Source organism: Mixophyes fleayi, chromosome 7 (assembly GCF_038048845.1).
Source record: "Mixophyes fleayi isolate aMixFle1 chromosome 7, aMixFle1.hap1, whole genome shotgun sequence".
In the NCBI taxonomy this organism is placed as follows: Eukaryota; Metazoa; Chordata; class Amphibia; order Anura; family Limnodynastidae; genus Mixophyes; species Mixophyes fleayi.
In genome coordinates, this window is record NC_134408.1 from 116,775,326 (window position 1) to 116,800,646 (window position 25,321).

Consider the following 25,321-nt stretch of genomic DNA (forward strand, 5'->3'; position numbering starts at 1 on the left):
CTAGTACATTGCAGTCTCTCACTCCTTTTCAATCTGACTTCATTAGTACTACACTAAGAGTAGGGGACTACATCATCATCATCATCACCATTTATATAGCGCCACTGATTCTGCAGCTCTGTACAGAGAACTCATTCACATCAGTCCCTGCCCCATTGGAGCTTACAGTCTAAATTCCCTAACATACACACATAGACAGAGAGAGAGAGAGAGAGAGAAAGAGAGACTAGGGTCAACTTTTTTAATAGCAGCCAATTAACCTACTAGTATGTTTTTGGAGTGTGGGAGGAAACCGGAGCACCCGGAGGAAACCCACGCAAACAAGGGGAGAACATACAAACTCCACAAAGATAAGGCCATGGTTGGGAATTGAACTCATGACCCCAGCGCTGTGAGGCACAACTTGTAAATTCTTTATACATTAAATATCTGCATGTCTATGGACACTTATAAAGTATGTATTAATTATATACCGGAGGAATAGCATGAAAAAGAATGCTAGGAAGCTTACAGTCACTAGGCTGCATATACACCAATCAGCTACAACATTAAAATCACCTGCCTATTATTGTGTAGGTCCCTCTCTTGCCGGTTCAAACAGCTTGGAACCATAGAGACATGGACTCCAAAAGACCCCTGAAGATGTCCTGGCGTATCTGGCACCAAGATGTTATCAGCATTTAAGTCCTGCAAGATGTGAGATGGGGCCTCCATGGCTCTGGCTTGTTTTTCCAGCACATCCCATAGATGCTTGGTCAGACTGAGATCTGGGGAATATGGAGGCCAAGCCAACACCTTGAAGTCTTTGTTATGTTCGTCTTACCATTCCTGAACAATTTTTGCAGTGTGGTAGGGCGCATTATCCTGATGAAAGAGGCCACTGCCAACAGGAAATACCCTTGCCATGAATGGGGTGTACTTGGTCTGCATCAATGTTTAGTTAGGTGGTACATGTCAAAGTAACATCCACATAACCTAAGGTTTCCCAGCAAAACATTGCCCAGGAATTACACTGTCTCCGCCGGGTTGTCTTCTTCCCATAGTGCATCCAGGTGCTATCTTTTCCCCAGGAAAACGACGCGCACACACACCCAGCCGTCCACATGATGTAAAAGAAAATGTGATTCATCGGACCAGGGCACCCATTGCTTCATGGTCCAATTCTGGCGCTCACATGCCAATTGTAGGCTCTTTCTATGGTGGACAGGGGAGAGCATGGGCACTCTGACCGGTCTGCGGCTACACAGACCCATACACAGCAAGCTGCGATGCACTGTGTGTTCTGACACCTTTCTGTCGCAGTCAGCATTAACATTTTCAGTTATTTGCACTACAGTGGCTCTTCTGTGGGATTGGACTAGACAGGCTAGCTTTCACACCCCATGCACATCAATGATCCTTTGCACCCATGACCCTGTCGACGATTGTCCTTCCTTGGACCACTTTTGGTAGGTGCTAACTACTGCATACCAATAACACCCCACAACACCTGCCGATTGGAGATGCTCTGACCCAGTCGACTAGCCATAATTTGGTCCATGTCAAAGTCGCTCAGATCCTTACACTTTCCATTTTTCCTTCTTCCAACACATCAACTTCAAGAAGTGACTGTTCACTTGCTGCCTTATATATCCCACCCCTTGACAGGTGCCATTGTAACAAGATAATCAATATTATTCACTTCCCTTGTTCATGGTTTTAATGTTGTGGCTGATCGGTATAGAATGTTTATAGCTGAAAGAAGAGAAGATAAATCAAACCTTGTTTGTGAGCACATATATACACTACTAAACTTAATTATACCTGTATGGTACCCCTACGTAGGTGATGATATGTGACTATTACTATTTCTCGGAAAAATAATATTTGACATAAAACAAAAAGGAAGTGAAGTTTAAACAAACAATGGCACAACAAAACTATCATCATCATTTATTCATTTTTTTTAAATATCAAACGCAGACTAAATAAAATCTATTTTCCCAACATACATAATTTAAATTAGTTGAAATAATCTATAAAAAAATTGAAAAAAATCTTCATTAAATATGACATAAAAGCAGCTTCAAGCTGTTTCAAGTAAGCTTGAAGCCTTTCGCAAACCAAAGTTCATCAGAATATAGATCAGCCAAACTCAACAAATGCAATGTATAGATGCTGTATATAAACAAGTCAAAAACTAGAATGCTCGTTTGCTGGATCTGCCAGATTCCGGTGATGGACCCACGTCTGCTTTGTACTTAGCTGCTCACCAATTACATTAATGGGAAATTCATAGACGAGAGACATTGACACTAGCTTAGCATGGGTATTGGTAGAACATTTGTGAGTGATTGCTTTAGGGCTCGTACAAACAGGCATATATTAGAAGTCTATGGTAGTGCTCATTAAGTACATAGTACACTATGGTGCAGGGAAGCTTTGAGACTACGGGGTAAATTTATCAAGCTGCGGGTTTGAAAAAGTGGAGATGTTATCTATAGCAACCAATCAGATTGTAGCTTTCATTTTGTAGAATGTAATAAATAAATGATAACTAGAATATATACTATACTTTCTGGACCTTCTGCATACATCCTATATGAACGATGATAGCTCTATGCAAACACCCATTCACATGGATGATTCTTCCACAGTGGCCTGTTAGGTAACCAACGAAAGTGTACAAATATTCACATGTAAATTAAATATACAATGCCATTTAGTAAATATGTAATACATTAATTATATACACATACACACATATAAACTACATGGCCAAAAATATGTGGACACCCAAACATCTCATCTCCTTCCAAAACCATGGGCATTAATATGGTGCTTGTCCCCGCATCTATTGAGCCAAAAGAGCATTTATTGAGGTCGGGCACTGATGTTGGCTCACAGTCCGCGTTCCAATTCCTACAAAAGGTGGTTATTGGGATGAAACCAAACTTAGAAAATCAATTTTTGATGGACCTCACTTTATGGGGCATTGTTATGCTGAAACAGGAAAGAGCCTTCCCCAATCCATTGCCATAAAGTGAAAAACACACAATTCTGCAGAACGTCATTGTATGCTGTAGCATTATGATTCCTCTTCACTAAGAAGCCCGGACCAAACCATGAAAAACAGGCCTAGACCATTATTTCTTTACAGTTGGCAGTAACCCATATTAGTCTGTCAGACTGCCAGATGGTGAAGCATGATTTGTCACTCCAGAAAACGTGACACCACCATTGAACTCTAGAGTTCAATGGTGGTGTGCTTTACACCACTCCAGTTGATGTTTGGCATTGTGCATGGTGATATGAGGCTTGTGTGCTCTCTGAGGACAGTGGCAAGTGGGGAGTTTGACTAGGGCGGTAACGTAGATGTCCTAAGGCAAGTTTAGGGAGCACAGAAACCTCTAGTGGAGCAGAAGGGTGCTGAAAACCCAATCCATGAACTCCCAACAAAAAGTTTGTCTGCTGCCCAGAGGCATTTTGGAACTTGGTAGTGAGTGTGACCTACCACTTCACAGCTGAGCGGTTGTTGCTTTTAGACGTGTTCACTTCACAATAATAGCACTTACAGTTGACCCGGGCAGCTCTAGCAGGGCAGAAATTTGATAAGCTGACTTATTGGAAAGGTGGCATCCTATGACAGTGTCACATTCAAAACTCTTCGGTGTGACCCATTCTACTGCTAATGTTTGACTATGGACATTGCATAGATGTTTTCTTGACTTTATGCACCTGTTAGTGATTGCTGTGGCTGAAATGGTTAAATACACTAATTAGAAGAGATATCCACATACTTTTGGCTTTGTAGTGTATGAACAGGTTACTTTCTTGCAGAAAATCTATTTTTTTTTAAATGACAATAATGAAAATGGAAATATAAAATCTTAACTAATATAACATAGGATAGAAAAGTTGGCTTACAACAGTTTCAAACCAGCATAAAGGCTTTCACAACCACATTGCACATAAAAATAAATAGAACAAACTGAACAATTGCAATTTAAAGACGCTGTAAAGAAACAAGTAAAAATTGCTGGAATCAACAAGTGAATATTGGCCAACATCCAGTTCTGCTCCGATGCCCATTCACTGGGATTAGCTGGGGTCCCTGATGCCTGTAAGGGTGAGATGTTAGCTGCTCATCGCTTATGTGAATGGGAAGTTCATAGGGGACGGGCATAGACACCAGCTTGGCCTGGCTATAACTATATATCTATATCTTTATACACACATACAGTATATAGTTGTATTCATTTTCAATTCTAGTATTATTTCCTTACTGTTTTGACATCCTGTTGATTCAGGAGTGTTACTGTGCCTCTGAGGTTACACCCACCTGTGAGTCCCTTAGAGCCCTATGGCTGCTACTGCTTGGGGACATAAAAGCTGTGGGTAGGTAAGCCTCGGGTTGGATAAAAAGCATGGCAATAATCATGTTAGGACTGGCCAGAAGGGGAAAACTTTGGTTTGAGTTGGTCACCATAACATATATTGCAGTATGTGGAACAGATATTCCATTTTCAATACAGAAAAGTAGTTAGAACAGCAATGTGTATTTAGGAAGTATAGAGCATCAATGTTTTTTGCGTCTACTTTTATTCATTTTCAACTCTTTAGTTCCTTAAGGTTTTGAAATCCTGTTTATTCACTCAGAGGGCTAGATTTACTAAGCTGCGGGTTTGAAAAAGTGGGGATGTTGCCAATAGCAACCAATCAGATTCTAGCTTTCATTTATTTAGTACATTCTACAAAATGACAGCTAGAATCTGATTGGTTGCTATAGGCAACATCCCCACTTTTTCAAACCCACAGCTTAGTAAATCTGGCCCAGAGAGTGTTATGGTGTCTCAACCACAGAGGTCCCCATTGCTTTCATCCTCAACAATAGTTTGCTTCGACTTTTTAATTTACTCTCTGGGCGTGTGTTATATCCAAATTTTAATTAGGGAAGTGCTATAAATAATGTGTTCACCAGCGTGTGTGCTACCTTGATAGAGGTGGTATATATTTCCCAATAGGACTCAAAGCACTTTACATTTTGAAGAAGGTGAGGCAGCAATCTTGGGCCTATGCAATCATTCACACATTACAGTTTACATTTCCCTACTATACACAAAGACACACACTAGGGTCCATTTTTCTCAGAAACCAATTAACCTATCAGTATGTTTTTGGAATGTGGGAGGAAACCGGGGCACCAAGAGGGAACATAAAAGATCCATAGGACCTCAGAGTGTGAGGCACAATCCCAACCATATATATGTGCAACAAAGAAAGAGATAAGTAGAATTATATGAAGGAGTCATATATTTATTATAAAACAATCTGTCAGTTTTCAGTGCACTGTTCCCTTCTGATTTGAACACAATGTTCCCCATTGCTCCTACCCTGTCATTGTGGCTCTTTAAAAATGTTAGTCAGATTCTCTACCATGCAGTCCTCTGTTACACCCTCCATAGCTGTAAAGGCCCTAATTTCTACCAGATATATGCTCCCATTCCAGCCACACTGAGGCTTACAAGGGAGAGTGCTAACTGGGCAGGACACCCGCACTCCTGTTCTGTGAGTGTGTAGTGTACTAACAGTGGATTGAATAGCAATCATGTCTAATCTAATTGGCTGCTGCATACAATGCACATCTCCATCCTATCTCCTAGTCCACGTTCAGTCAGCCACGTTGGACACTGCTGTTCTCTCCGTGCTGTCAATGATGATGAACTGGAAGTTGAACATAGGTAAAAATGATAGTCCCTACAGGACTGTACCCATTGAAGATGGAATAAATCACAGTTCAAAAGTAACAGAGAACACACCTCTCACTATAAAAATGTAACTATTAAGACACAAGGCTAAAAACTCAGCACTTAAGAACTTAGGAGATTTCTTAACAATTTATGTCAATCTGTCTTTTCGTGTATAACATCTGTCTGTTTTTTAATGCAGTCTTGATACTTGTGGAGCTGCTCCATGAATCCGAAATTTGGAGAGGCCGCAGGTCTTGCATTTTTTACTATTGAAAAGGCTCTGGCAAAATTGAGTTTTTCACTGCACATCAGATAACCAATAACGATTGCTGGTGCACGAGACACTCCTGCATTGCAGTGGACAAGCAGCACACCGTCCTGATAAAAACAAAAAAAGTGTAGAATTGACAAATAAAAATGACAGTTTTCAGATCAATCAGTGAACATGCATCAATTTTACAACCTATATTTTGCTAAATAAATGTCACCACAATATCAGAGCTAGCCAAAAGCAAGTGTGCTTTGTCTTATGGCAAAAATATAATAGATTACTAATTTTTAAATGAATATTAACTGAATCATCCTACTTATTATATGTAAATACAATTTAATCCAGTAATAAAAAAATATTTTAACAATAATCATTTTTTATGGAAAAGATCACGAGCATGACAATTAATTGAAATTTAATAGATTAATAAATATGACAGTTATTTCTAAAGTGTTATAGTAGATATTTCTGCTGTGCAGAACCATCTCATCCAATGTGCAATGTACAACAAATATATAATGTATGGTACTCTCCTGGAGCCATTTTTTAATTTATGCCATTTTTTATTTATTTTCTGGAGACTAGAAAATGTTAATTGCGTCCAAAGTGAATTGAATACGTTGTCTTCTCAGACTTCCAGTCTCCAAATGAATTTGGAAAAATACGACTTCAAATGTGCCACGATGTTCCTCTATGTTGTTTATTCCGCCATATAGCGGATCCCCACATTCGTTCAACGCTCTGAGTATGGACATCAGCGTCAGGATTGACAAAATTGCAGCGATGATTTACTTTGAAATGTTGAAATCCGCCAACTATCCGAGTATATTATAGAGCCTCTTTCGATATTGTCCAAAATCCCCGTCATTAACTTTTCCACACTGCAATCATCCACTTTTACCAAAAAGCACTTGTGCGTCTCTCGACAGAGATTTCCGCAGATCCACTGCTGAGGAAGCACTCGGTCGGCATTGTTCTTACACTTAATGAACAAGCTCTTGTCGATTTCGACGATTAATCCTTCACCTCCGGTCTTCTGTTTTGGCTGTCGATCGAGGTACTTGGCGCAGATTTCTCGCATATAGTTGTTCCAGTCGACCGTTGCATTTTCGTTCATGACCAATTCCTCTTTGCACAACTTGATCGATGTCAATTCCTTGGCCCAGCAATAGAAGAAGCGAATGACTCTCACAAATTATAGACGACTGTCGGTAAACCAATTTCCCTGGCGGATGTTGACCTTCTTTCCACAAGTAGATTTTCTACAATTCCAGGAAATACACAAACCAAAGTAGAGCTTCATTTCATGATTTATATGACACAGCATTGCAGTATTCCTTTCTTTAGCAAAAATGCCACAGCCTCTCTTTCTGTATAAGGCAGAGTGAATAAATTCATTTTTAAATGTCGGTTGTATTTTTTTTTTCCAAATAACTCCAGATAACAGTAAAGTTTTAAATGTCGGTTGATTTATTTGTTTCAAATAATTGGAAAAATAGCCATTTTTTTTCAAATGGCTCCAGATGACAGGATAGACAGATCTTTTTCTAGCGGTGTATGAAAAGGGTACTTAACTTTCTATTTAAAGAAGAAAAAAAAAGGCTATGTGGGATTGTTCCTTTAAGTAAAATTGAAGTACATATCCATCATTCATAATTTAAACTGACCAAAATATTTCAACAATTGCTAATGTTCCAAACATACCTTATATCCAGGCTGTAATGACCAGACTTGTAAGCAGTAATAATATAAGTACATGGTGCAAGACATAATAACAATGCTTTGGCTCATAATTATATATAGTACTTTTCTATTAGGTTTTGCAACTCTGAACTTGTATCAAAGTTTAAAGAAAGTTTAAAGTCAGTGATACTGAATGCTGACAATAACACAGTCATATGGTATTGAAATGGCAACAGATGACCCACAATATCCATATGTTCTGTTTAGGTTGGCAGGTTGCTTTTATATGGTTGTCACAGTGAGTGGCACAGAGAAAGTAAGACTCATTTATCAACCCGGTAGACTGGCACCAGTTTACTAAAGCAAAGATGGAATAACAGATGGCAGTGACTTTACCTACCTTCTACAGCAAGTATTTATATTATGTTTGAATGTATTCTGCTTATGTAAGCCTCGACACATACAATATTTGAACAGAGTCTTTATATTGTTCTGGTGCACGTCTGCATTTTGGCTATGGATTAAAATCATCATTACAAAAGTTACTGTGTTGTTATCAGCATTCAAATCACTCACTTGGAGGAATTGTTTGAACCTTTGACACAAGTGGGGAGTCATAAAATCCGAGAGAAATAACCCCTTGAGTTATCACTTGTACTTATGAGCTACAGCATTATTATTATGTATTGCACTATTTACTTCTAGACGCCTCTGTTATTACTGCTTATGAGCCTGTCCATTACAGCCTGTATATACAGTATCCATCAGGAACAGCTAGGACACCATCATTCAAGTAACTGAGAGCTGCTGATAGATGCTGCATGTCAATATCATAGTAATGTCTATGTGACCTGCTAGTGCTGGTGGCCAAGAAGCATTTCTAAGTTGCCATCATGACCTAGAAACATCCAGTCCTGAGAAAAAGAAAGTACACCCCTTTTAAGTCTGTTTTTTTACATTTCACCATATAAATAATCATCTAGTCCTCACCAAGTTCTAAAATTTTATATATCTAATCTCATGCGACATATAACCCATAACAGCTTTTACTTCGTCATTAATTATTCAACAAAAAATATTGGGAGCGTTATTTATCAAAAGCTCCACTAAAGGTGGATATATCCTTTAAGTGTTTAAACCTGAGTAGTAGTTTACAGTACAAACCAGTACATGAAGTGGGGGTGTATATGGTGGTATGCCATACCGCCATTTCTCCTGTTGCCTTCACAAAAAGACTATCAAATTCCGTTCACTTATATTCCCATTATATTTTTCATACCGCCACTTCTAAATTTACACTTTGACCACTGGAACACACTAGAATTAAATACAGTAAAAAAATATTGCCAGTAGCTCAATGGTTAAGATCACTAAACCATCATTAAGAGACTTGCTGTTGACCTTATTTGGAATCCCATTGCTGGCTCCTAGTGATCTTGTTAAAGTCTCTTTGTTGTTGTTGTTTGCCATTAATTATGTTAATTATTTTGTGACTTAATGGGATAATGCAGCTCATTAAATATGAATTGTTTTGCACACTTTACAACATCAAACAGAAGCTTCTGTAAATGAAGAGCCAACCAGCAAGAGCTATTATAATGCTGTACTGAGTGATATAATCACTGAATGCTTTTCAGCAAGTCCATACATGTATACAAAACGGAAAAGTGTCAACAGCTGCACGTAACCTGAGTGAGGTCATTATGCAAACTAGGATTCAGATGTCTTGTAAATTATTCTTCATGAGGGAAAAGGATACCACACATAACAAAGAACAGTGCAATTTAATCTTCCAAGATGTTAATCTATGATAAATAATCCACGTTAGGCCTGATGAGAAATGAATCCCATATAAATAGACAGGCACTATACCCAGAACATTTGTTAATAAATACATTAGGTTATTCACAAAGGTCTTTTTGGGGTTAGATCAAAAGGAGAACAATTCTGGTTATTTCTTTTTATAACGTGCCAAGCATATTCCTTCCAGATTACTTTTGCCAGACCATCTATTTAATATTGAATGTGCATTATATACATTAGTTCTTATCTTTGCAACTGGTACAAGAGAACTTGAAATTCTTAAACTGAGTGGGGGGGGCTAATGGAGAAAGAGCTAATAAAAAAAACCAGAAACCTCTATTGGAAATGATTATATTTCACGTCCATTATATAAGAAAGCTAAATTATGTAATTCACATTGCAGAAGTATCAGTACATTGGAACAACTCAGAAATAACTCTGTCTAGAACACTATGGGATATATTTACTAAACTGCGGGTTGGAACAAGTGGATATGTTGCCTAAAGCAACCAATCAGATTGTAGCTATCATTTATTTAGTACATTCTACAAAATGATAGCTAGAATCTGATTGGTTGCTATAGGCATCATCTCCACTTTTTCAAACCCGCAGTAAATATACCCCTATACCTCAAAAGGGCAGCATGGTGGCTCAGTGGTTAGCACTGCTGACTCACAGCGCTGGGGTCATGCGTTTGATTACGAACAGGACCCTATCTGTGTGGAGCTTGTATATTCTCTGCGTGTTTGCGCAGATTTCTATCATACTGATAGGTTAATTGTCTGCTGACTAAACTGGATCCTGGTCTGTGAATTAGGGAATTTAGACTGTAAGCTCCAATGAGGCAGGGACTGATGATAAATATTTTCTGTACAGCGCTGCATAATATGGTGGTATATAAGTAATAATTGTGAATCTCTGTTTTCTTATTGGTATTCGCATATGGTAAATTGTATTTTTTACCCAGAAAGGCTACATTCCAGTGATTACATTTTATTACAGATGTTCACTGACCCCGTGTTCTGGTTCTGGATTAACTTCGTGTTTTGGGTTTGGCAAAACCACCCTTGCGTGTTTTGGTTCCCGATTTTTTTTTTTTTTATAAAATCCCTATTTTTTTTGCTAAAATCACATATTTTTGCTTTTTTCCCCCACTACATTATTATTAACCTCAATAACACTAACTTGAAGTCATTTGACGTCAATTTTGACCACCTCACAGGTCACAATATCATTTTCATACACTTTCAAACAAAGACTGCAGCGACCTGGCTGGATGCTAAGCGACAGAGCAATGACTCAAACACACGGCAGTTCCCTGCACATCTAGGAAACAGTGCCACACAGCACTGGCAGAAAAGCAAAGTGGTGCAAGATGGAATTGTTTTTTTGTTTTTGGATCATGAAATTAGTTATGGTTCATTTGATCGCTCCACCCGTTCCTTGGATAATTGTGGTAATTCTACAGTCAATACATGGCAACGAGCGCTGACCCCCCCCTCTCCCGGGATGCGTGATTTTATCAGACCTAGATTAATTGAGGGTGCCAGACAATACACTAAAAAGAGCCATTGCAATACACAGCAAGAAGCAAGTTCATCACGGAGCTTCGATTCAGCCCCAATTCACAAAAAATTATAATATAGTTAGGTACCTTTGACGTAAAGTGCAGATTACAAACACTTTGAGCAATACTGATGAAACAGCAGCAAAGTATTATTTCTATTTCAGCAATGACAATTAGCAATGGAGCTCTCCTGAATGTCACTGGAGACTTTGAAGAACACTGCTATCTCTCTTCTTCCTTTTCTACCTATGACGCTGCCCAACTGCTCTAGAGACTACCAAGAAATGTGCTACCCCTTCTGTGTCCCTCTGTGAAATGGCGCTGGATTGCCGTGGAATGCGGTACTCACAGAATCCAAAACTCGCGAGATCCGACAACGTAATGATGACATTTTGCCTCGTTTTCAATTCCGAGGGCGCATGAAAGTACCGAGCCGGCTCGGCTCGGATCTGCTAAGTTCGGGTGTGTTCGGTTCTCGGGGAACCGAGCCTGAGCATCTTTAATTTTTATACAAAACATGACAATTAGAGAAACTCACCTCAAAATATATATTGAACAACAAATGTTTGTGTATTCCTCACCGTTTGGACATATAACAGGGCCCGGAAGCAATGAAAAACAATCTGTGATTGTCCACCTTTCAACCCACTGCTTCTCGGCTGTTGCTCAGATGGCTTCTTTTTACCACCTCGCTATTGCCAGGCTTTCCTCTTGTTGACCCTACTGCTGGTGCTCGCAGTCTGCAGCTCTCTTCCCTGCACCTCAATACTAGCACTTGGCAATGTACTGCAGTCACTAGCACCCTGCTCCACACTTCTGTGTGTCTCTCTGTCAGTGCTGGGTGTTCCTCCTATTCAGAGGCGACCATTAATGTCTAAGAGTGCTCTACAAGCTCAAACTCTTACCCACTGCATTTCATATGCCTGGTCAGCGCTATACTCTCTGAGTCATACTATATAGTCATGTAACATGTTACTATTATCTAGTGGCTGCGTACCTTAAAAGTAAAATAAACTGAGAAGATATAGATATCGCTAAATTCTAATAACTAATGATGAACATGCCAACACTGAACAAACCTAATAATCACTATATTACCTATCTAATTACATAATAACCATTCCTTAATACCGCCTAGATAATAAAGAATTATAACAGTATAATTCTAATAAAACATATAAACCCTCCTTAAAACAAATACATAACAGCTAATTTATAATCCTACACTATTCAAAGTCTATCGTAAAACAATAATGACATACTCTAAAAACTAACTAAACAACAACAGACAGTGAGAGGTGTCTATTATAATTAGGAGAGGAAAGGAAAGAACAAGCCAGTACCTCTCTCTCATACAGGGTTTAAAGGAGGGAGAGAGGGCTGACCACAGAAATGTATTTATATACACCTAACTTTTTGCCAGGAACCACATTGGTTGGTTCCTGGCGTATGCTAATATTTTTTAATCACTTTTATTTAGAGTGGGTTAGAGACAGAGGGCCTGATTAATTAAGGAAAGTTATGCAAAAGTAAGCAAGTAAGGCAAAACCATGTCGCATTGAAGGGGGGGGGGGTGAATTTAAAATGTGATGGCAGATTTATAGTTGGGATAGGGCATGTCCTAGATCAACTTTAAATTTCAGTGTACAAATAAGTTATCAAGTATTTGTGTGCTACATAAAAAAACAGCCAGTATTTTCCTTATGTGCAAAATATTAAACTCACTTGCACCCCTTGCATTGTAACATGGTTTGTCCAGAAAACTTGAGTAAGAAAACTTACTCAATTTTTTGCTTAACTTTACTTAATGGAACAGGCCCCAGAAACACTAACTGTGACTGATCCTGAGACAGTTAAATATGTTTATGCAAAGATAAATTTGTACCTGGAATCTTTTTAATTTTTGCACTATATTATAAAATGGTCGAGGCTTGGTTATTTGTGATAATGTACATAAGGACTGATGTAATATCATAGTACTACCTCCTGCCGGTCTTCTTTTGTTTTTTAGATACACTCTTAAGGAAGGCAGATCTTTGCAGGCACACACTTTGGATGGTTTCTTGTTGCTTAGAAACCCCCCCCCCTCCCTAGACCACAGTTCAACTCTAGATTAGCTACATGCATGTGGCTAATCAGGCTGCAGCAGTGACTCCTTAGCGTGCAGCATGAGCTGCTCTGACGAGACATCACGCAGCATTGGTGTGATCAGCTGCAGAAAGTCGACAATCACATTGACGGCCCAGAATGCCTTGTGCATGAGGCTAATCTGGCTGCAGCATGAGCGCTGAGGAGACATCACACAGCATTAGTCTGATCAGCAGTAGGACGCCCGAGAATGCCTTGTGCATGGGCCGGCTGAGTTCTGCATTCCAGTATACTAAACTCCAGGGGGTAAATGTATCAAGCTGAGAGTTTTCCGGCGGGTTTGAAAACCAATCAGATTCTAACTATCAATTATTTAGTACATGCTACAAAATGATAGCTAGAATCTAATGGGTTGCTATAGTCAACATCTCCACTTTTCAAACCCGCCGGAAAACTCTCAGCTTGATACATTTACCCCCAGATCTCCAGAGCTAGGGTGCTGTGGCCCTGTGTGAAGGAAAAGGAACTGAAATAAACCAACATGCGCCTTAAAAATGGAAGCTGCTGAAGCTCAGTATATCTATATAATATATGCAGTAACACATTAAATTAAAATGTTATTACCTTCAGTTTAACTTGCTCTATAAAATCAAAGCATTCTGGGAAATATGATGTTATGTCAGTCTCGGGTAGATCAAGGATGGAGAGTTTCTTATAAGTGAATTCTTCTGGAAAAACATTTTCCACGCCATATGCCACATTCAAGACGTGTGTGACCTATACAAAAAATAATAAAAACACACATTTGAAAGTTCTCAAAGTGAATCCATAAGAAAGAGATAAGTCCTATATGATATGGTACACCAACTAAAATACTTCTTTTGTAATCAAAACATTTTTAAAACAAAGTTTCAGGGGGTCCCGCTTTCTCAAATGGATCATGAAACTGAGGGAGGGTAAAGGGGAACCCCCAGAAATGTTGTGAAATGACACAATACATGTGGTTATATCTTTTAAACATCTGAAAGTCCATGGATTGCTCTTCTTCAACTTTTGACTGTTAAACAGAAACATATAGTCCCACCCAAAAAAAAAATTCAGGTTACAGAGATATTTGTCTCCGTAAAGAAAAGTCACCCTGGAAAAAAAGATTCAAACTGGATCTACACACCTGAAAATAAGAAGTGCTTAAAATAGTACTTCATGTTTGAGGCTCCTGAAATATTAGGGATGCACCAAATACATATTTTAAGATAATTAGGAATCTGATTTCGTTCAATATTCTTCCAATCTTTATTTTACTAAATACCAAACCCTAATTTGTATATAGATGATAAACTTTTAAGGGGGAAATCAATTCCCCATGATGAGCCGTTGGACATCATGGTGATGTCTAACTGCACTAATTTCCGTGTGCTACAGTATCCAAACATTGCTCATTTTCATGCACACCTCTACAGGGTGCGAGGGTAAACCTATGAAGTTAAATGGCCGCAGAGTGCCTTCATGACTACTCCAGAGGCACATGGCGGGGAACTGGTTGGGTTGTGGTACATTACTAGTAACAATCAACAATCATTAATGAACTCTTAAAGTGGCCTCCTCCTGCAAGATATTATCCTCATCATCTATTTTAGGATACATCAACACCATGCCATAATTTGTGAAAATACATTTCCCATGTTCCTTCTAACACGACCAATCCAGAATGGAAAGTGTCAAGTGATTAATCCAATGAGAATTAATGAGAAAGCCAGACTGCATGAACAATCTGCAATTTGTTTTCATTGCAAGTTGAAATGTTAACAATAATTTCCAGATTACTCAGCTCAAAGAGAACAGCGCCCATAATGCTCAGCCAATGCTATGAAAGATGAAGTCCAGCAAGAACTGGAGAAGGAGGTCTTATGCAAGACCACTTCTTGCAGTCTGACATCCGGGTAGTCATTAATACCAGAACACAACAGGTAGCACAAGCACTTAAAAGGGAAAATCTATTCATATGAATTGTGTTCAGTACCATGGGGAAAGTCTTGAAGTCACATTTAAATACATTTACTTTAAGCACTTTTTTATTTATGTGTGTATCAAATTAATGATTAATGACTCTGTATTTGTAAATCACCATAAATACAGAAAAGCATGGAGATCCTAGATGTAAAAAATAGAGTCATAGACGTATACACATCAAAATAGACATGGTGTATTATTGGTGTTAAGAATCAGAAAGTTCTTTAGAATTATTATCTCTACATACGCAGAGCAGTTCACTTGATATGTAAAGTTTCCCTTCTCTATAAACTTAAAGACTAACTTCATCATCATCGTTTATGGGTGAGGCGACAAAACTCACTGCGCCGGACAGTCAGAATTACAAATAATACAAAATTGCACATAAAAAGAGATCAAGTATAGACAAGGCTGACAAAGGAGATGCAGATGTGAAACAAAGGGCAGAGAGGGCCCTGCTTCTGAGAGCTTACAGTCTAGACTCTAGAGGGAAAGGACAATGGTGAGACAATAGGAGCTAGTGAGACAAGAGTAGGCATGAGACTGGAGCTGGTAGAGGGAGCAGTATGAGACGAGGAATGATAGGCTATATTTAGAAAGAGCACTGGAAGGATTGAAGGTTGGGGGAGTGTCTGGTTAGTTGAGAAGGGTGTTCTATAAGTGGGGTGCAGCAGACCATGAAGGTGCGAGTGAGATGTCTTTATCAGTGAGGAGAAGAGATGTAGGTCAGAGGCAGACTGCAGTGACGGGTTCAGAGGTGAAGGGAAGGGTTTGGTGAGGGCTTTAACTTTGTTCACAAAATATGGTAAACTTTTTTTATGAATTGTATAGTATGCAATATAAAGCCTTGAGCTGTATTTTATCTGAGAATCGCAGGTCTTTAAAAAGTGTAGATTATCCATCTATACAAAACAACAATTTCTAAATATTAAATGAATACTCAGTGGGAGAGATTCAATTCAGCGCAATGTGTCTCCAAAACAGTCTAATGTAATCCCTCATTCCCATTAAGTAGCCATGACTTTTACACATACAAAGTAAGAAAATTAAATCTATTAGTGTATAGCAAACCACTAAAAATAACAAAAAAGGGCACGTTTTTACCTTAAACTTTTTCAATGAATCCAGATCCTGTGCAACATCTTGTGATCCTAGCAAAATAAATGTAATGCTTAGAACATAAAGGGAAAGACAAATAATTACAATCGACATCCATCTGACAAAAGAAATCTTGATTCTACCAAGCAAAAATACATAGTTTGGATTATTTTGTTGATGTACTTGTTGACATTATTAACATCTTACAAATACTGAAATTGAATATGAATTACCTATTAACTGTTATACAGTTATCCATAAATAAAGTCTAATTTGTCCACATTTGGGGTATATTTACTAAACTGCGGGTTTGAAAAAGTGGAGATGTTGCCTATAGCAACCAATCAGACTCTAGCTGTTATTTATTTAGTATCGGCAACATCTCCACTTTTCAAACCCACTGTTTAGTAAATCTAGCCCTTAATGTCTGAATTGGTCTTTATTTCCTATTTCAGTCATTTCCAGTTCTATGCACCTCCAAGTACTGGAATCTACCATGAATGGGAATCTTGCTGTCTTTGAGCTTCTTTCTATGGAGCACAGACTAAAAGCAAATGAAACAACTGATGGAATCTTAGTACAATTAGTTCTGAGTAAGGGGTTGTGTAGTTTGCATGATACTTTGGGCAGCATGGTGGCTAAGTGGCACTTCTGCCTCACAGCACTGGGGTCATGAGTTCAATTCCCGACCATGGCCTTATCTGTGTGGAGTTTGTATGTTCTCCCTGTGTTTGCGTGGGTTTCCTCCGGGTGCTCCGGTTTCCTCCCACACTCCAAAAACATACTAGTAGGTCAATTGGCTGCTATCAAAGTTGACCCTAGTCTCTCTCGGTCTGTCAGTCTGTGTGTGTGTTAGGGAATTTAGACTGCAAGCTCCAGTGGGGCATGGACTGATGTGAATGAGTTCTCTGTACAGCGCTGCGGAATCAGTGGCGCTATATAAATAAATGGTGATGATGATGATACTTTCAATGCGCATTGCAACATTTTCTCCCTCTCTTCCAAAATTTCTGACAGTTGTTGTGCACTTATTGATGATGCCACAGTGATGGGATGCACAAAATTATGACATATTGATGAGTTGTGACCCAACACTAAAAATATATTACAAATAAAACAAAAGACAAATATCCTCTCAAGTAGTTTTATGGATGTGTTTATATGGCTATTTCCAGCACCTCCCTGCGCATGCAAAATTTCCCCGCACTGAGGCGTCTCAGTGCGCCTATTGCGATCCCCGTTCTGCTAGCAGGAAGTCGAAGGAGAAGGCGCCTATGCCGAAAAATAAATATTTTTTGGGGTGTGGGCTTCTCCACCTTCTGGATATATTTATTGTAAGACCTGCGTTAAGCTAGGTACACACTACAGGGTTTTCACCAGATTCTAGTGCCAATAACAAGATAAACGGCTGTTAGGTCCGATATTGCATCAGTTTTTACGCGCCTATGATCATGTTTTAATCGTACCAATGCACATCGTATAATTTCATTTAATTTTATAACTGGACTAGAAATCTTTATAAACGATGGAACGATGTCAGGCAAATTCTGCAGTGTGCATGCACTCATGGCCAGCAGTGTAGGCAGATCTCTATAGAGTTTACAGAGTCATGATCTTTTCAGCAGATGGTTATAGACAGCGAAGTATACAGATCTGAAGGTAAATCGTGTAAAATCATGTAAGTGTGTACGCATGAATTGGCCTGACGATCAGGACTTTCAGTCATTGGTAAAATCGCTAAAGATATTGCATCAGGGGAAATTTACTGTAGTGTGTACATAGCTTTAGATGAGGAAAAGTCTTCTGGGTTGATTTGTATTTCATGATGTTCTGTTGCTTTACAATTATTGCGCTTAATACTTTAATGCAATGTGTTAATAAAAAATGCTAAACACTTATCTGCTGATCATAATATTATTGTCTGAGGGCTAGACTTACTAAATGGTGGTTTGTTAAAGCTGCCTGTTTATTGGCCGGATCTATTAAAGTCCAAACCACTAGAAAACTGTATGAAAACCACAGTTTAACAAAGCTTCACATTACATATTGCCATCCCAATTTTTAACATAAGAATGTATACAAAAGGAGGTGGCTGTGAGAGGCAAAATTACTCAAGTTGTATACTGTTTGAGTTGAGTTATCTAGCAATTCAGAACATAAGAGGAGACACCAATGACTTATGAATTTTGGAGGTAATCATTATTTATTGATGAAGGGAGGGGAAATATAATTAACTTATGCAGGGCATATTCAATTTTTCATTAAATTATTATAATTTTGACCCTTAATATAATGAAAAATGACATTTGCCCCATAAGTTAATATGTTTGCCCCCTTAATCAATTAAGTTATTGCTCTCATAATTCACAAGTCAGTGGTGCCACTTCTTATGTTCTGAATGGCTAGATAGCTCGAACAGCATGCAGTTTGGGTTATCTAGAATATTAGATGCACGTGCCTTTGTTCTGGTGTTTTTTCTGGAGCTTGTGACACCTGCAATTCAGGTGTTTGGTGCACTACACCACTAGCTTAAAACCGCAAACCCCCCCATCACACCATAGTAAATTTAGCCCCTTCATTATTTCAAAACCACAATCAGCATTGAAGACATGGGTGACCTTGCGGTCATGTTATGGAATCTAAACTTCCAAGATTACAACTGATCCTTCTGATGCTCACTGACATTGTACTGGAGATTTATTCTCTCACAAATTTAGAACCTGAACTTCAATATCTAGTTAGCTTTGCCATGCTTTGATCTCTTTATTTCTCCCTTCCGATGCACCACCATGTGATAACTCTATTGCCATGTATATGCCCTCTTGCAACTTTTACTAAGCACATGTTTAGTAAAAGGTTGCAGGACAGTCTATACACAACTACAAATAAAAGGTAAAACATATGAAGTGAGAGAAGAAAAAAGAGATAGCAAAGCATGTTAAAGATACAGATATAAATATTATTTATTTATACACACACAATGCTTGAAGTGGAAATTTTGAAGAGGCGGTATGGAAAATGTAAGTGAATACAATTTGACAGGTTTAGCATGAAGGCAGTAGGAGAACTGGCTACTAATGTATGCCAGCCACTTTGACATACGTGTGTGTGTGTGTGTGTGTGTGTGTGTGTGTGTGTGTGTGTGTGTGTATGTATATATACACACATTTGCATACATACACACTTTTGTACAGTTGAAAAAACAGTGCTGAAGCAACAAGCAATGCAAGCAGAACAGTAGACATTAGGTTACAAGTAAAACTTACTGTAGTTACATAAGTAAACTTGAGGTCCTCCAGTTATTTCTGAACTACAAGTCACAGCATGCCATGCTTGTCTTTTGGACCTGGGGTGACGTGCAGGGCATGCTGGGACTCGTAGTAGAAGTATTATGAACATTTGCTTTTCGATCGTTTAGACACAAGAGAGTAACAATTGCAAATACACACAAACGCATCCTGTCTATATAATTACCAAGCAGTAGCCACGGCTTGATGACCCCGACCTGCAGGTCCAGGCTGAGATCCTGCACATACCCACAGGACTTCTCATCATGTTGCTCTGGATCATCCACAACATGCACTAAGGAATCTTTCCAAGTCTCTATAATTCTCTTCCCTGATAAGGTTGTGACTCTTGTACATTGTTTCTTGAGTTTGTTTTTAGAAAAACCTTTGATTTCATCTCCAAGTGAGTGCATCACATAAGTATTAACTCTACAGTCTGCAGCAGAGATGATGGCACACAGCAGTCAGATACACCACACTGACCTCTCAGTCACTGTGCACACACTGCAGAACTGTGTTCCTGTGTGACATGCCAGGACGTTTCTCATTGGCTATACTGTTAACAATTATGATTGGCTGCTTCTTACAACCCACAAAACTGAAAGTTGAAACTGTAGATCTTGTTTCTCAGATGTATTTTTCATATAAAAAGTGATCGACCTATAGTTTTCTTTTTTTAATTCTGCTATTTGAACAGTTTCTGTAAATGCTGTTTGCATTGAATTGTAGATGCTTGAAAAACACTTTTTAATTAAAGTTTAGTTAGAATAACATGTGGAAAGAAAAACAATGAACAATAGTGAAACAATAGAATTTTCATAGCTTCTCTTGTTCTGGATGCCAATCTCAGAAACTACTTATGTTTTCTTTGTTGCATGAGCTTAAAACGTATTGCTGGGCATTGCATTGTATGCATACATGTACCAGTGCAGCAAACTGTCCATGTAAATTGTATTGAAAGTTTGGCAAGTATGTAGCTGAAAATTGCAATAGAGCATGCCATCTAGTCTACAGCAAAATACAACATAAAACTGAATTTTAAAGCATAAATCTAGTTATAATTTCTATATAAATGAGCATGTTGTCAAATTCACAGATATAACTGCAGGCTTATGTACCTTTCAAGATAAACAATCCTACCTGTTATGGTTTAACTAGAATTAGATTGAATAAATGGGAATTAATTTTCTTTTAATCATTTTTGTGGCATCCATTTTAATTGATTCCATTTCAGATGAAATCACTGTGGCATTAAAATGATTTATTTTTACTCACCACATGATTAAAGCATTTTATTTTCAAGAGACATAATTGGCTTCCGGGGAAATTCCTGTAAAGGATAACAGTGTAGGTACTGTCAGTATGAGGTGTCAGGAGAGAGCAAAGAAGATGTATTGTCATTGTTTACTGTAATATTTTCTTTAATGTGAGAATTTTTTTAAGTAAAACAACAACAATATTGCTTTTGAGACTTGGGGGTATATTTACTAAGCTGCGGGTTTGAAAAAGTGGGGATGTTGCCTATAGCAACCAATCAGATTCTAGCTTTCATTAATTTAGTACTTTCTACAAAATGACAGCTAGAATCTGATTGGTTGCTATAGGCAACATCCCCACTTTTTCAAACCCGCAGCTTAGCAAATCTAGCCCTTGGGGCTGATTTCCTTGTTTGCCCCTACTCCCATATACCTTTCCTGGTACGCTGCTTGGATGATCCAGTAGAGTAGGAAAAACAGACCTATTAGTGATTAGTTATCTGAACTACATAAGCACACCAGTGGTGTGACACCACTAATGTCAAATGATAAGCTCAAACACTTTTTTTGGTTATCATGAAGTATGAAAAGTAAATCTGTGACTACTTTACAGTTTTTCGGTTCACTTTAAAACACTTCTCTTCATCTGTCCTTCATTCCTTTTATATTGTAAGTGCCAAGGACCAACAGACCTTTTTTGTTACATTTTTTGCATAACATTGTGTGTATGGAATTTCACTACATTAGACTTGAGCAGAGGAATGTGTTGATTCTGCAAAAAAAAGTCTATTTCCACACCCATGTGAGTGTGGATTAACTCAGTCTTACTCAGCCTCACTTTTGGTAAACTTCACAACTGATCCTGCCAGGAGTCTCCGCAGGGAGGCTGGCCTAGGATGTTCTACACCTGTTCCCAGATAAACCCATGCATCCTTATGTCATTCACTCTCTTCTCTCTATATGGGTTCATTGAAACCTCAGTCCTTGTGGACTCCGGGTCTGCTGGCAACTTCATCTCTGCCGCTCTAGCTACCAAATTCCACCTGCCTGTGCTGATTTTGCTGCAACCGATTTCGCTAAATGTCGTTGATGGCAATCATGTCACCAATGCTTCCATCATGAGCATAAATGGTCCTGTTTAGCTGCTGTTAGGAGTTCTTCACTCAGATTGGATCCAATTCCTGATTCTACCACAGACCTTCAAATCCATCATCTTGAGGCTACCTTGGTTGAGGACCTATTATCTCCCCTCTTTACTGACGCCTCGCACAAGTGACTTCCTGGGGACCTCTCTGCAGCAAGCAATGTCTTTCCTTTCACACACTTATCGTTGAGGCTTTCCTTCCCTGTCTTCTGCTTCCTTTCGAGATGTGTTCTGCAAAGCAGCATCTGAGCAGCCTCCTCATCATACGTGGGAGTGCCCAATCAACCTCATTTCCAGGTATAGCCATCTCTAGAGTAAAAACATATCCACTATCTCTGCCTGAAATACAAGCCATGTTGGAATATATCACCCAGAGCCTTCAACAAGGTTTTATTCAAGAATGTTCCTCACAGGGTTCTTTTTTGTAAATAATAAAAGATGGTTCTTTGAGTCCCTGTATTGATTACCGACAATTTAATGCCATTACAGCTAAGAATCTGTCAGGATCTGCCTGCAAGCCCTTGCAGTGCATGCGGCTTTGCCTGGCAGCTCCTGCCTCCTGGACTATCAGACTTTACTATTGTGTGTTTTGTAGCAGTACCTCTATCCTCCAGAGGTGCTGCTATTGTGCTTTATAGTCCTTAGGAGTTAAACCTGCTGCACTAATTATCCCTGGCACCTGGGTGTTTCCTATCTATACCTGTCTCTACCAGCATTCATTGCTGGTTATTGATGTTACACACTGTGGTCACATCCTGTTATTCTTTGTTGTTACTACCTCCTGCTGTGCTCCAGGGTTTATGCTGCTTGGGATCTCTACTTACATTCTCCTTACCTGTATCATCTGTGAACCTGGTAATTACCTCTGCATTTCCCTGCAATCCTTCCATATCTCCTGTTTACCTGCAAACTGCCGTATACCTGGTAATTCTGCAAAGCTCATTATTACATCATCTGTTCATACTCTTCTGCAAATAAACATTGAATGTTTTTCACCTTATTCATGGCTCCTTAGTTGTATTTCTGCATTGATTCGTGACAGAACCACTATCCCCTACCCATCATCTCTGAATTATTTGATTGGATTCAAGGGGCCAAGATTTTCTCCAAACTCGACCTTAGAGGAGACAACAATCTCCTCTGTATCCGTCAGGGTGATGAGTGTACAACCGCCTTTAACACCCAAGACGGGCACTATGAGGACATGATCATGTCCTTTGGGTTGTGTAATCCATAGCCATTTTCCAAGGCTTCGTCAATGAAATGTTTTGAGATTTACTCTATCACTATATAGTTGTATATTTTGACGACATCATAATCTTTTCCTGGGATTTGACTTCTCACAGGGCACATGTGAAGCCTGGTCCTCTGAGGCATTATTAGCTTTTAATGCATTAAAGAGGGCCTTCTCTTTAGTTCCAGTACTTGTTCAGCTCGATCTACTCGAACCCTTCTTTTCAGAATTTGAAGTCTCTTTGGTAGGAATAGAAGCAGTCCATTCCCAAAAGTTTTCCTCCGTCACCTTTCATCTGTGTGGCTTCTTCTCTAAAAAGTTTTCCCCAGTGAAAGAAATTACGGGATTTAGGACAAAGAACTCTTCGCATTCAAGTCAGTCCTGAAAGAGTGGCATCACCTACTGGAAGGAGCTAAATATTCAGTCATGTTTTCCAAAGACCACAAGAATCTTACCTCCAAACTGCACAGTATCTAAATCCATGTCAGGCTCGCTGATCAATTTTCTTTTCACGATTCAAATTGACTTGGACCTTCCAACGCAGCACCAAGAACTTCAGGGCTGTTTTGTCTTGATCTTTTGACAATTGTGATCTTGTATCTTCTCCCGAGCCCAAACCTATCATCAATCCCTCTAGGGTAGTGGCTCTCACCGATACTGCTGTGAGGATGCCCCCTCCAGGTTGCTCCTTTGTGGCCCCCCTTCTTTGCAGTAAGGTCATAAGGTGGGTTCACAACTCCAAATCCGCAGGCCACGCTGGTGTCAAGAAGACAGGGGCACTCCTATTCCGCTATTACTGGTGGCCAGTTCTCGGTTTCCGAAGTTTACAAATATTTTCAAGCCTGTGACACCTGTGCTCGGCACAAGATTCCACGACAGTCACCTCAGCGTTTACTTCTTCCACTCCCCATTCCCGATTCTCCCTGGTCCAGCATCTCAATGACCTTTATTACCAAATTACCAATGATTCGTGGTTTCAACACCATTTGGGTTGTGGTAGACCAATTCTCAAGGATGGCCCACCTTGTCCTTCTGGAAGGTTTGCCATCAGCCTCCGAACTGGCCTACCTCTTTATTAAAAATATCTTCCGTCCCCATGGATACCCGTGGGAGATCATCTCAGATCGTGGAGCAAGTTTGTCTCATCCCCAAACTAGTGGTCAGACCAACAAATCAATCTAGACCTGGAGCTGTTCTTCGATTGTTACGTGTTACTCCTCTGAGAATCAATCCTCTGGGAGCAACCTCCTTCCTCGGGCAGAATTCACTCGTAACAATCATCTCCACAAATCCATCGGAACCATACCTTTCTTTAAAGTGTATGGCATGCATCCTATTGTGCCAAACTTCACCTCGGTTCCCAACTCTACAGTCCCTGCAGCAAACTTTCTTTCTTGTGACTTTTCCCATATCTGGTCCCATACAAGACCAAACTCACCGAGACCTTATTATGGTACAAGTTTGCTACAGATTGGCAATGAACAAAAATCTCACTGCTCCATGTGGGGGATAGAGTTTGGCTATCCACTTGTAACCTGAAACTCCAAGTTTTCCCTCCATGACATTGGCTCCACACTATATTGGTCCGTTCCAAATCTTTCAGGTTATTAATCCTGTCTCTTACAAACTGCACTTGGCCTTATCCCTCAAATTCCATAACACTTTTCATATTTCCCTGCTGACACCTCTAGTCCTCAATGACTTCTTCAAAGCATCTTCTGTTTCTCCTCCGCACGGGACAGTTACTGGAGATGAATACAATGTAGAACAATTTTGAACTCTCGAATCCTCCATAAGACGCCTCAATATTTGGTCCACTGGAAGGACTACGGTCTCAGAAGTGAGCTCCTGGGTTGGAGAAAGACCTTCATGCCTTATGTCTTCTGGCCAACTTTAAGATAAGAATGCCCGGAAGAAGGCAAAAAAAATGACTAAAAACTCAGCGTTATTGGCACTTGATGAGTTTATTGGCCCATCTGTCAATAAGGGCAACAATACAGTTTTCAGGAAGTCCAAGTGAACACAACTGCTCAGAATTTGTTTCCTATACAACAGGGGAGAGATTTATGTTGCATAAAATTCTGGATTGTCAGTCCACATATGTGGTCTATCTTATCAACTGCAAGTGTGGCATTAAATATGTGTACTGTA

General features: G+C 39.3%; 1 protein-coding gene across 1 annotated transcript; it reads right to left on the minus strand.

The window, feature by feature from the left end:
- Positions 1–4,816: 4,816 nt before the first annotated feature.
- Positions 4,817–20,043, minus strand: DUSP19 (dual specificity phosphatase 19). Its single transcript, XM_075178647.1, has 4 exons — positions 19,724–20,043; positions 16,256–16,302; positions 13,766–13,918; positions 4,817–6,107 (listed from the first exon to the last, which is right to left on the minus strand). The coding sequence occupies exons 1-4, from the start codon at positions 19,947–19,949 to the stop codon at positions 5,883–5,885; spliced, it is 651 nt and encodes a 216-aa protein (XP_075034748.1). The 5' UTR covers positions 19,950–20,043; the 3' UTR covers positions 4,817–5,882.
- Between the last annotated feature and the right edge of the window lie 5,278 nt (positions 20,044–25,321).